This window comes from Onychomys torridus, chromosome 7, assembly GCF_903995425.1.
Source record: "Onychomys torridus chromosome 7, mOncTor1.1, whole genome shotgun sequence".
NCBI classification, from domain to species: Eukaryota; Metazoa; Chordata; class Mammalia; order Rodentia; family Cricetidae; genus Onychomys; species Onychomys torridus.
The window spans coordinates 78937189-78951263 of NC_050449.1; the positions used below are offsets into that span (position 1 = coordinate 78937189).

General features: G+C 37.8%; 1 protein-coding gene across 3 annotated transcripts in view; it reads right to left on the reverse strand.

Moving 5' to 3' along the window:
- Nucleotides 1-14075, reverse strand: part of Ibtk (inhibitor of Bruton tyrosine kinase) — a 66498-nt gene that overhangs the window by 20079 nt on the left and 32344 nt on the right. For all 3 annotated transcript variants that reach the window (XM_036192756.1, XM_036192757.1, XM_036192755.1), the window contains 6 exons: nucleotides 13302-13403; nucleotides 10918-11035; nucleotides 8103-8163; nucleotides 7426-7547; nucleotides 4763-4875; nucleotides 1412-1560 (listed from right to left, as the gene is read on the reverse strand). In XM_036192756.1, the coding sequence (XP_036048649.1) occupies nucleotides 1412-1560; nucleotides 4763-4875; nucleotides 7426-7547; nucleotides 8103-8163; nucleotides 10918-11035; nucleotides 13302-13403 (665 nt within the window). The remainder of the gene's footprint in view (nucleotides 1-1411; nucleotides 1561-4762; nucleotides 4876-7425; nucleotides 7548-8102; nucleotides 8164-10917; nucleotides 11036-13301; nucleotides 13404-14075) is intronic.

Sequence of the window (14075 nt, forward strand, 5' to 3'; positions counted from 1 at the left end):
TTGCCATTTCTGTCTCCAGGCCCACCACTTAGCCTGCTCACCCTCATCACTTACTACAAGCTGCTGCGCACACTGGAAAGTAAGTGCACACCTTAAAATTCTACTCAGACAAATAGTAAACAAAATTAAAATTCCTATTTTAGAAAGAAAATTCACTTTAGACATGAAAATGTGGTACTAATGTATTATAATCTACTCTGTGATATAGTATTTTAAATAAAATGAAAGTAAATAATATTGACACTTCAGGGGGCTTTAGGTCACAGCTATTACAAAAGGCTCAGGAAGGTCTTCAATGGCACATGTACTATTTCTATCCTCACAAGACATTCACTACGCACCTTCCACCTCCTGACACCTCACTGTCCTTGAGATTAACCTTATGAAAACAATAATTTCCTTTAAACGTCTGCATGAAACTTGAATACTTCATAAGAATAAATTTATAGTCTCAGAAATTCCTAGATGTTCCAATACATTGTATGAAAATGACTCAATTTCTAAACATGTAACCATTTTCCTTCCTGTAAAGAAAAGCTGTGGAAGAGGTATTAATGGATGTGGAGAAGAAAGCCTCCTCAGAGACAAGCCCAGGAGGGGTGCTTCAGCTGTAGTCACCAGCCAGGCCAGCAGAACAGCTTCCGGCTGGCTGTGTTCATTAACACCAGGGAAGGGAGAGACCACCACTGCTGAAACCAGCTTACTTTCAAAATCACTTTTCTCTGATAAATTTTATTTCGTTCTAATAGCCACTTCTTAAAATATAGCCACTTTCCATTGAATAATATTGAATGTCTATTGAATAATACCACATTATATCAATATATTTATCATCAATATATTTTACTTGCAAAAAGACTAGAAATGAAATCATAAAGGATTGAAAACTGAATTAAAATTTCTGCAATTAGAATAACTAGCCGGGCGGTGGTGGCGCACACCTTTAATCCCAGCACTTGGGAGGCAGAGCCAGGTGGATCTTTGTGAGTTCGAGGCCAGCCTGGGCTACAGAGAGAGCTCCAGGACAGGCACCAAAACTACACAGAGAAACCCTGTCTTTAAAAAAAATAAATAAGGGCTGGAGAGATGGCTCAGTGGTTAAGAGCATTGACTGCTCTTCCAGAGGTCCTGAGTTCAATTCCCAGCAACCACATGGTGGCTCACAACCATCTGTAATGAGATCTGGTGTCCTCTTCTGGCCTGAAGTCATATATGCTGTATACTAAATAAATAAAACTTTAAAGACTAATTATGTAACTCTGGAAGAAAACATACATTATACATATTAGCTTTAGGTTTTTTGTTAACACCAAAAAAGCATTTGAAACTTTGAGAGAATATAATGAGAACTAAGGTAGAGCTAGGGCACATCCAAACACGTGGTGAGAAAACAATGCCACTTCAGACCAACCTCGACCTTCTCCGAATGGAATCCTGCTGTAAAATCGGGTGACTGTAAGTCCCTGGGACTACCCACTCCTGCATAGCTTCCTTCAGAGTCTGAGGTCAACAGTTCTGGAAGAGACTCCACAGAGTTGGTCTTACCAGACTTTAATAATCCTAAAATGCAAAATAAAATAAAGTAAATAAACTTTAACCAGACATAGTAAGCATATATGCATTTCAGTCAATGAGCTAAATGGAAGCAAGCAGCTCATTGCTCCAGACTACACTAACACTTACATTATATTCGCCACACTAACAGCACACTAGTTAAGCCACAGTGACGAAGACATGAAGTGAAAGATCAACACGGAGGAGACAGTAACACAACTGTTTATTCATCCTAAGTCTCGAATAACTCATCAATCTCATCAACACAGAGCACCACAGCATTTGTTTTGAAGAGATGGTTAACTTCCTTCCTCCAGAAAGGCAAGAAGAGAAGACTCCTCCTCACCCCATCCCTGCCCGTCATTTTCAGCTGTTCTCTGCGGGAGGCAATGGCTCAGCTGGGAGACAGGAAGTACCCAAGGGTATCTGTGCCAGCAGACAGCCCAGGAACACAGGCTCCTACTGACCCCACCGGCAGCCTGTTGGAGGGTTCGTCAGTTTGTTTTCTGTGCAAAAAAATCTGTCATTTGAAACTGCTAATTATCTTACCCCCAGATATGACCAAAATGTTCATTCACCTCTGTTATCCCTAAGTTCAGGTTCACCACACACATACTACAAAATAAACTCCTACTTGATTTCAGGTGATAATTCATGCATTTCAAATTAATTAGAATCTATATGAAGTGCCAAAAGAAACCTGAAGATGCAGACATTATCTGAGCTATAAAAGCTATATAACTGATTAAAAATTACATGTGCTGACTCTTATACATTTAGAAAAGTGTTATCCCTTTAAGGAGATCACCACACACCGAAGCCTTCTTCTCTTGTCTATTACTAAAAAAAGCTTGGCAACGACATCCAAACTATCTCCTACTTTCATAGGTATTTTAAGTAAATTTTAATTTCATGTATTACACTTAAAACTGTATGCTTCAAACCCACTAAAATCAAGACAATCAAGTAAATGACTGACATGGCAAGCAATTATTTTTGGTCAAAACAAAGCACCTTAATAGGATCACTCATCGAACTTTAAGAATCAGCATCCATGTCAGGTCTCTACACAATTGTTTCTGATGAAACGTGCCTTGTACTCAAATGTTCCTTTTGGTCCCCAATTAAGTTTCACCCTTTCATCATTATCTGCTTGGGCCACAGAAATTATGCAACATTAGAATGTATATGGAAGTTGACTCAAGAGAGCAAATACTATTTATTCCTTTTGTCATTATCTCAGATCATCATAAACTTTCCAGATCCACTCCGTGATGTTTAAATGAAAAGTTTAAAGTAAGGGGCATAAAGTATTTCTTCACTAATCTTCTCCAGCTTTGAAATGCCAAGATTGTATATGTGTGTGTGTGTGTGTGTGTGTGTGTATGTATGTATGTATGTGTGTGTGTGTGTGTGTGTGTGTGTGTGTGTGTGTTTATATCCACATGTGTGAGCATGACTCAACACGACATAGCAAAGGTGTTAAGATCAGATTATAATAACATTGGGTGTCTGTCCTCACCTTGTATCTTCTTTGAAGCAGGATTTCTTTGTTGTTTTCTTGCCATGTATACCAGGCCAAGCTAGCCAGCCTGTGTGATTAAACGGATTACTGTCTGTCTCATCTCCCAGAGGTGCACTGGGATTTCATATCTTCCTGCTCTGCATCTAGCTTTTACTTGGGTTCTGAGGGTTATAACTCAGGTCCTCACTTGCACAGCTAATGCTTTACCCACTAAACAACTCCCTAGTCCATGAGACTCTCTACTACACATATATATACACACACACATTCACTCACACACATTCATACTATTTAAAGCAAATCTAAGTCTCTACTTTTCCTTCAGTCACTAGGTAACTGAAAGACCCCCAGTCTCACAACTGTCTGACCATTTACTCACCCTTACCAGCCTACCTATGCTTTGTCTTCAGGGTATTAGTAAAGCAGTCCACAGAGAATACAAAATCACAGAATTTTATGCTTGGAAAGACCCTCAGATATGTCTTTCTTATTTCTAGATCTCCTGATTCCTACCTTTAATGCTTCATAAATCAATCTAGGCAAATAATCTCTCCTTTTAAGTATCTTTTGTGTTACTTAAACCAATTATTCTTGACATTATTTCCTTTAGTTGTAACAAATATCAAATACCTCATCCTTTCTTTGCCTTGCATAACAGCCATCTTTTCCTAAGGACAAGTCAATACACAGGGTAGACTGCCTGTGAATGATGTGACAGAAAATATACCAGATTAAGTCTGGTTGCCATACACAGACACACCTTCCTCCTCAAAAGCCATACTATAGTCTCATTACTTTCTGGTCATACTTCACAATTTTATCTAAAGAAACCATTAACATTTTGCATAGTTTAAATATAGATCAGATGAATCTAACGTAAGGGACACTATAGAAAACAACTAGCCTAACGGTTGAGAAAACAACACAAAACAACTAGCATGGAGGATACTGTTCCAGCTAGAAGAACACTAACAAGCAGAGGCAGTGTTACCCTTGATAGAACACGAGACAACGATGAAACAAAGCTCTGACAACACCGCTGAGTACTCATGCAATTCTGGATACAGATGCTAACACTAGGTAAAGCTAACCAACTGTGTTCACTATCTGATACTGATATTGGGGTTTTAGAGGAGAGTTCTTAAGAGAGTGTTATTATACTATTTATGAGAAAGAGCATATCTACAAAGTATTCCAATCGGATCAGTTAAAAACAGCTCTGTCAACACACACACACACACTGTGTGGAATGTTTAGAGGACCACTGTGGGCAACAAGCAACTGTGCTTCTCGTAAGACGCAATCTGTACAGAGCTACAATGCAGGGCACTGCCTGGCATGTATGCTGCCCAGGGTCAGTCCTCAGCACCACAGAAAGGAAAGGGTGGGAGGGAGAGAAGGAAGAAATTGTGGCGATAAATTAACAGTGAGTCTAAATACAGTATAAAGGTGTTCATAATGTTGTGTGTGCCTGCATGCATCTTTTATATTTGCAGTAATTAATAAAAAAAATCTTCAAAATAAGGCTGGCCGATGGACCAGCAAATAAAGGCTTCTGTCACCTATCATGATGACCTGAACTTGACCCCTGGAACCTACACAGTGGTGAAGGTCAGAAATCACTCCTAAAAGTTGTCCTCTGACCTCTACACACAGACCAGAAATACGCTCAAGCATACTAACCTGCCGATGGCGGACTCTGAATAATATCTGAAAGGTTGTAGCCTCCAGAACTGTCAGAGCGCTTCCGTGGCTTCTTTTTAGCTCTTGTTTTGGCCTTCTTGAACATTGCTTCCCTAGGAAAATGCAAACATAGAACTGAAGGGCAAAGAGTTTGGTCAAGCACAAACCACGTGAGGACATGCAGGTAGCATTCACACGCTTAGGCAGACCAGGGGAAATCACCAACCTTGCTACTCATTCGTGTCATCTATTTGTGCTTCAGCCCCAGAATTACTGTTAAAGTTAAAACACACAACGTTGGCCACAACAGCCAACAAAGAGCAGCACTGACAGCTCTGTGCAACCACATCCCCAAGAGTTACTACAAGGGCTGCCAAGTGATGGAGAACACAAGCAGGTTGAGAACCACTCACTTCCACAGGCACTTCCCAAGAACACCAAGTTCACTAAGACTTGATCTGAGATATGGGCCTAGTCACACATATGTAGCATGGTACAGAGCTGCTCCAGAACTCCAAGGGCAAAGGGACCCTCAAGTTCACCAAGACAAGAAAGAGGACATACATCTGTACCACGAGGAAGTGAGAACTGAACAGCATCCTACCTATGATAAGGAAAACTTGTGACAAAGACTGGGCCTCTTCCCCGTCTCCTCATAAAAAAGCCTTCTCCAAAAAAAAAGGTACCACACTGTACATAGTTACATTAACTATAATCTTCAAATAAAAACATTTGGTGCGCGCGTGCGTGCATGCTTGTTTGTACAATGTGATGGCATCAGGGGTCCTGCTCCATCTCCTTCTACTGGATTCCCTGGAGACAAGCTCTCTCAACATTTGCTTGTGTTACTTCACACTAACACCTAGGCTCTTGCCTCTAACCTCTGAGAGCTGCTGGACTTCCAGGACTATGGCCAGACCTGGGTTTCAACAATGGGCTGAGGTCCCACCTCAGACCTTCATGCTTGTGCAGCAGTGTTCTTTCCCACAGAAGCACCTCCTTAGCCCGTGTGGTGGTTTTTGAGAGTAGTTGAGTCAATGTTTTATTGCTTGAATTAAGTACTATAAATCAGGAAAGGGAAAGTAGGTATCTGTGAGGGCAACAACTATCTTATTTTAGTGAAATATTTAACATCTCATTATATACTATAGTCATGCAAGCCAGCTGTGAATATATCATTTTGTGGCAGTTAATATGAATTATTTAACTCAATGTTAATGCATTTTATAATTTTAATATCATATATGATATACACTTAAGGATATTATGTTTAAATTCTATTGTCCAAAATGATATCACACATCAGAAAAAAAGCTTAGAAAGTAATTAAAAGAACACTTCTAGAACTCAAGAATACTTTTTCAATGAGGTATAGCTGTTTGTCTATCATAGATGACCTCAATGCCCAAAGACTTCACCCTACCTATGATGTGAGCCTAAAATACTAATAAGGTATTAGCCTAAAATACTAATTAGGTATCTATTCTATGCAAAGGTTGTCAAAATTGTTAGACCCACATTTTGGTGATGGACTCCCAAATCTGAATTTTTGTGGGGTCTGAATATGAAATGTCCTCCCAAGGACTCATATATTCAAAGTAGTCCCAGATGGAGTAAGGCTCAAAAACAGGATCACAAGAAAAGACTTGGATAATAAGGAGTCCAATTTCATCAATGGGATAACAAATTTATGAGTTTACATCCTAATGTGCTATTCAGAAGTAAGTTCCTAACTGGAGAAATGAGATCACCAGAGCATTCCTTGGAAGAGTGTGTTGTGACCTGGTCTCTTGTTCTCTCTCTCGTTGGCCTTATGAGGTGAGCAGCCCTGCTCTGCCATGCTGGCACTGCTGTAACATTCTGCCACCGGCCTTAATAGCAAAGGAGCCAATAGCACATGGACAAATCCTTGGAAGCTGGAGGATAAAGTACACCCTTTCACCTTTAATTGGTTTTTCTCAGGGATTTTCTCACAATGCCAAAAAGTTAGTGTAGTCACCATCTACTGAAGCAATCCAGGTCTACAGAGAGGACTCCTGAGAAAATATAACCCCATCTATGGCTGCTACATTCTTCTCTGGATGCTCTCTAGTCCAGCCTCCTGAGTACAAACCTGTAGTCTTCCAACAAGATGGAGGAGAGACAATCACTTGACTGGACGGGGCTCAGGAAGGGGTGGGATCTACTTGTCCTAATCTTCAGGAGCTGGGCTGCCATAATTGCCAAGCATTTCCAGAACGGTTTCAAATTGTGTGCCGTCAATACTATAGAGCCACTACTCTACAGCCAACACCAGCGGCATCTCCTGATCACCCCTGGCACCTTTGCTGCTCTTCCTGTCTAGGGCAAGCAGCATGCCTTTTTAGATGTCTTCACTGTGACTTCAGGAGGTTTGGAGGAGGTCATTAAGATAAACCCACTTGACTAACCTGTATGTCTATCTGAAGGCTACAGTATTTTTATACTTACATGTTAAACAGTCTAGATTTAAAACATCAGTCATGTATAATTACTTTGTATTGTATCAAAACTGAACTGCACATTCATACTTCCTATATCAGAAAGTCTCAATTTATAATTCCAATGTTAATATAAAGTGTCAGGCGTCCCATGGGGTAAAGAAGAAGAAAAAGAAGGAAAGAAAAAAATAGAACAGGGCTTACGAGTAATTTGGTTCCATATTTATTTCTTCTTTAAAAAAGACATCGCCATCATCTACTTGCATGTAGCTAATATCTGGTCCATCTTGATATGGTGTAATGACTCTTCTCTCCATTGCTGGAATCTATAGAAAGAAAAACAGTAAATATAAAATTTGTAAAGACTTTTAAAAACTGATATCATGTGTCACTTATACTGTGAGGTAATAACATTAACTAGGAAAAGCCTAGGATACCTAATAACTCTCAAATACAATGGGGAAATTTTTTTAATAGATTCAATAAAAAGCATTTTATATAAAATCATTGGGGGTGGGGGCTGAAAGGCAGTTCTACTTTCTTATTAAGTACAGACTGATCCATCTCTCAGGGGTCATGTGAACCCATGCTCTGTATGTACTGTCCTGACCTTTGTAACTAAAACTCTGAAACAGCAATTTTTATTATAAAGAAATTATAAGAGATATATATATTCTCTCTGCCTGCCAGCCCCGCCTATCCATTCTCCTGTCTTGCTATTGGCCAGTTCTTTATTAGACCATCACGTTTTTTAGACAGGCACAGTAACACAGCTCAGAGTTAAACAAAGTCAACATAAACAAAAGTAATACACCTTAAAATATTCTACTACCGTAATACCTTAGCTTACAAAAAGTATACTGAGAAAACAAAAATATTACCATTTTTCGGTAAAATGTGGAAAGATCTTTCAAAACATCCTCACTTAAAACATCAAGAGACCTGAAAAACAGGAAATAAATTTTAGCTTAAACTCAAATGACTTAGCAGCTATCAGGATTGTCAAGTATGTTTATTTCAAGTTGTCAAATAAGTAACAAAGTTATTTTTCAAGTTTACATACACTAGCTATGAAAACTCCCTCTGGAAATATGTAGTTATATGTTATGGATTTCAGGTAACCAGCACACATATTATACAAATATCTTGATAAAACTAAAGCAAGTCTTTGGAAGGGGAATAAACATGATCTTTTCTTCTGTAACATGATATCAAGTCCTCATTTCTCAATCTTCTTCTGCAAACTGTAACGTCTAACTGTGTATAATGATAGAAGACTGCCTTAAGCATCAGAGTATCAAGGTTCTACCTAAAATTATCACTACTCTCAACTATCTCCATGACCAAGAAGAGCTTACTTTGCTTCTGAATCTTAACATCTTCCAGTATAAAATGAAAAATGGATTACATCAACTATAAATTCAAGTCTCACAGGTTCCAAAAGATACTTTAGGCATCAATGAAAGTTTAAAACAAGGCTTACATCAATTTGTGTGTGTGTGTGTGTGTGTGTGTGTGTGTGTGTGTGTGTATTGTTTTATATATAGTGTTATGTGTATGCATTCATATACTGTTGTTTTTTAAAGCTTACATCAATTGTGTGTGTATTGTTTTATATATAGTGTTATGTGTATGCATTCATTACTGTTGTTTTTTAAAGCTTACATCAATTTGTGTGTGTGTATGTTGTTTTATATATAGTGTTATGTGTATGCATTCATATACTGTTGTTTTTTAAAGCTTATTTCTACAACTAGTACAAAGCAACTTTCATATTCAAATTTGTACCACAAGTTTTCAACACTTGTAGGATAATTACTTACATTAGCTTATAATGCTAAGCGAATTTGATACAGCCCTCCTTTTCTTAATATTTCTGTACATGTTGTTTTCACTTTTAGCAGACACATACCTGATTAAGAACAGTTAACTTTACACTCAAATTTATGCTTGTCTACTCATGTAAAATTGCTCAGAGACATTCCCACAGCAGGAGCTATCTATCCTGTAGTGGCTCAGAGGATGCATCTGTTTTAGTATAATAGAATAACCATGTGATATAGAATTTTCTATTACAGTAGTTTTGAAAGAACTGATATTTGTTTTATTTTTTTGGTAGCCTCTTATCTGACAAACTGAATGAGATTAATCTCACAATATTGAATAATAAACCAGCTCTCAAGAGAATCACTAATGTCAAAAATAAAATTAAGTCCAGAAACCTAACCAGCTTCTAATATATTTTAATTTTAATTCTAAAAATTACAAAGTAATTCCTAAATAGCAATAGAATTTTCTTTAAATCAGTCCTAGCTCGTGATTGGGACCATTCGTGATTCATCTTAAGAAAACAGCAGAGAGAACTTTATTTCAATGTTTTAGAATAAGTTTAATTAAAGATCATATTGAATTTGCAAAGTGGGTAGCTAAGTTGTTATTTGTTTTGCTTTTTTTATTCATTTTATTGTTGTTTTGATACACAGTCTCACCATATAGCCTTGTCTGGCCTAGAGCTTGCTATGTAGACCAAGCTGGCCTTGAACTCACAAAGATCCACCTGCCTCTGCCTTCAGATTGCTAAGATTAATGGCATGCACCTCCATGTCATTTGCTATCATTTGTAATAATCAAGATTTTCTCATTTCTTTCCTCCCAAATTAAAAAGGACAAAAGTTCCTCAAGCCTTCTTTAGCATGAATCCTAATTGGCCTTAATAATATATAACTGGAGTCAGCTATAGGAGTAAATACTGAAAGATCAGAGAGACAAAAAAAGCAAGCCACAGCCACCACCTGAGGAGCCTGAGCTCCTATCTCTGTGGCCTTATATTCCTCTCTCCACCCAGCCATATCACTTCCTGTCTCTGCCTCCCTGGTGTTGGGATAAAAGGCTTGAGATCCCAAGTGCTGAGATCAAAGGTGTGCTCCACCACTGTCTGACCTCTATGGCTAACTAGTGGATTAGCTCTACACTGTGATTTTCAGGCTTTATTTGTTAGATCACAAATAAAACATCACCACACCTTCTCATCTGTAGTACAAGAATATTAAGAAAAACTATTTCACAAGTATGTGAAAATTAATTAGTATATGTAACACTTTTAGAAAAATGATCAGTATATATAAAACACTAAATACTAATTATTGTAACTACTCAAACAAAATATAAAACTACATATATAATAAGCAGTATTAGCTATTATTATTACTGAAACAAAACACAGAACAAAGGAGAAGATAAATTATCTTAAATATCTTAAAATGCAAACTGGCACCAAAGACTCCAATTCCAAAAATTTTTGCTCACGAATGTAGCCTCATTTTTCTTACCACTGACTTAACAGTGAGAAGTAAAATTTTTATCTTCTTTAGGTTTAAAATTTTTCATTAAAAACCAAAAACAAAGAATTCAGGTATAAACAGGCCTCATAAACATAACCCTAATGATTAGGATCATAAAGCTGCCCTAGGCCACATAGCCAGAACCTGTCTCAAAAAAATAATTTTTAAATCACTGTTAGAAACACTGGAAGTTTTCATGGTACCTATAATTCTGAAAGTGATGACTCCTTAGCATTTGTCAAATTCTTTCCATCTTAGTAAATACATTATTTATTTTTAACATCCAAGTCCATCTTTTATTTACATATAAACATCTGCTTGTGCAAAAATCATACAGCACAGGAACTCAACCAACCTTGCTTCAAGTAAGGCTGCCATATTCAGCCCTATGAACTGTAAACAAGACAGTTTCAACTGCTGAGCATTGTACATTGCTGCAAACTCCAGCAGCATAGCAGCATTCTTAAGGGTAACTACAGAGAAAAGAGATTTGCAAAATTAGATGAAAAGTGATATACTTTAGCGAGTGAAATACTTGCATTCCAAAGTTACAAGATTTCAACATTTAAAACAAGAAAACTGTTCTCTAAATAAAGAAAGGAATGTTGAAGTGAACACAGAAACAAGTTTCATTACAATTTTAAAGTAATTTTTACTGACTGGTTTTGAGGGGAAAAAATAAGCTTGCATACACAAAAGTTTTAGAAAACAAAATACACAAGGGTATTCGTGTTAGCGGAAAGCATATACATAAGAACTACCATTCTGGGCTGGAGGGATAGCTCACAACCAAAAATATGACAACTACCATTCTTCCTCCCAAAAGCCTTGAATATTCTTCACTTTCACCAGTGAACATTTCTTTTCATTCACATAGTACAACAGTATTCTATAACACTAAAAAAGACAGTTGGGCATAGTAGTGAACACCCTGTAATCAATCCTAGCACTCAAGAGGCTGAGGCAGGACTTCTATGCATTCACCAGTCTGGGCTACATAGTAAGATCTTGTCTCGGAACCAACAACTACAAACCAAAACAGGCATTAAGTCTAGGAGAAACTGTCAAGCTAATTCTAAATGTTGACTAGTCTGTATATATGAAAATATAATTAAATCTTACTGTAGTACTGTCCATGCCAGTGCATAAAACTATACAAGAGCTCAGGATTACTAACGTTTAGTAATGTTCTATCTATGTGAAATGCTGTTTTGCTCGAAACCCTCCAAGAATATTCCATCTGCTTGTAACTCCAGGTACCCAAAACTCTCTTCTTCTTACTTATACTGAGTTCCAGCCAACAGAAGAATATAGCTGCTTTTTACAGCCTGTCTTCTCCCATTTCTTTTTTCTTTCTCCCCTAAACTGTCACAAGCTGCAATCACAGTCAAAGTCTCTGCCTCCCTCTGACTAAGCTAAAACTGATGAAATCATCTCACAAAACAAAAGCAGATCACACAAAAGCTTTCCTTGAACCATTTTAGCTGGAAATGATGTATGTAATGACTAGACAGGCTTCCATGGAACCCTTCTGCTAGGAATTTACCTAGCAGTAAAATCAACTGTGCAGCTAAGACTAGGAAGGAATGTCCCAGGAGGTCATCAGAGACCACTGAGTCAATGAGAGTACCTAGGTGCATACTGTACATCTGTGCCACAGGAAGTCCTTTACTATAGCATCTTTTCTTGCCTATGGAAAGAAATTCAGGGCTATTTGCCTATTAGTAATCAAGAAGACAGCCCATAAGACGAGAGAGCCTGGCAAGCTCCTATCAAAATAAAAAAAAATAAAAAAATAAATAAATTAGCAGAACTTCTTCCATATTTCCCAAAGTAGCCATGAACTAAAACATATAAAACTGGCTTAAAAGTCTGCATATCAGGTTATGAAAACTGCAACTTTCATATTAGAATAAACAAAATTATCTAGATGAAGAAAGGAAAAAGGGCATTTCAAGACCTCTGTGGTACTGAAAGGATCAGTAACACTGAGCTCAACACAGTGAGAACCAAACAGTGGACAAATGGAAAACACATGGCCTGCACAGCTAAGTCATTTCTACAGCTAGAAGAAGCAGGGTACAACAGGTAAACCATATATAAAAATTAATATTTCATTTCTAAGATGAAAAAGTCCATTGATATTGTTGAGATAAGGTAAAGGGAGAAGTATATAAAATCTCCAGCAAACAGAAAAAGGGTTGGTTAAAAAAAAGAAAAAGTAAGCAATCAAGACCAGGATAATGGTAATAGCCTGCCTTCAAACCTTCACTATTGAAATCCCCAAATAAACTGGATATCACTGTCATTATTTACGGTTTCACAGCATGTTAATAAAAATATTTTCTAAATCTAAGGTGTGTATGTTTTCAATTATTTCTAAGGAAAGAATGTGTTTACAAATGATGGCATGTAATAATCTAAATGTCTTGCCCGTTCTTTGTTTTTTGTTTGCTTTTGAGGCAGTCTTACTATGCAGCTCTGGAACTCTCTATGTAGATCAGAAGCTCTGGCCTGGAACTCTCTGTATAGAGAAACTCACAAAGATACACTTGCCTCTGCCTCCCAAGTGCTAGGACTGAAGGTGTGTGTCACCATGCCCAACCATCTTGACTTTTTTAAAAGCACACACATATAACAACGGTGTTTCACCATAATGGAAAAATAAAGCTAATACAATAAAGTACACTAACTAGATCAATCTGAAAACATGGTAGTACTCTAATTCCAATTACTCACGTTTTTCAGTCAACGCTCCTTCACAAACCTCCTTTAATCTAGTTATGAGAAGCTGATCGGCCACTACAAGAACACTACAAATAAAATCCACATTTTGAGACTCTAACAAGAAAAAGAAAAAGAAAAAAATTACTATTATTCTGTAACCATTTTTACTAGTAAAAAACAAAAAGTTAAGACATCAAGGTACAGAGGCTTACGATTCTTCCCTACATGTCCGACAGACAACTACAACAAACTGAAACACATCAAATTATCTGTACCTTTCAGGTGGACAACTAGAAAAAAGTCCCCTAAAATGCCTTGGTATTGAAAGTTCTCTTCCTATCACTATGATAAAAACCCCAACTAAAGCAACCTGGGGAGGAAGGGTTTGTTCCAGCTGGTTCACAGTTCGAGTACAGCAGGAGTCAGGTGGCAGCAGCCTGAAGCAGCTGGTAACACTGTCACCAGTGAGAAGAAAGTAACAGATGCATGCTGCTGCTCAGCCCCCTTTTCTCTTCAGACAACCCAGGACCCCAGTCCAGGGGATGCTGCCCCCACAGTGGATGGTTCTTCTACCTTAATTAATGGTCTTCCTGTCTCCATTGCCATATTTAGGACAATCCTTGGCGAGCACAATCCCCCTCCCTGTTAATTCTACGTTCTATCAAGTTGGCACTAACCACTAACCACACCTGGCTCATACATTTTCACCATGGGACCATAAAATGATCAATCTGAAGTGATTATTTCAGTGCAAAAGGCTACTAGAATGTCTGACTTGTCTATAGT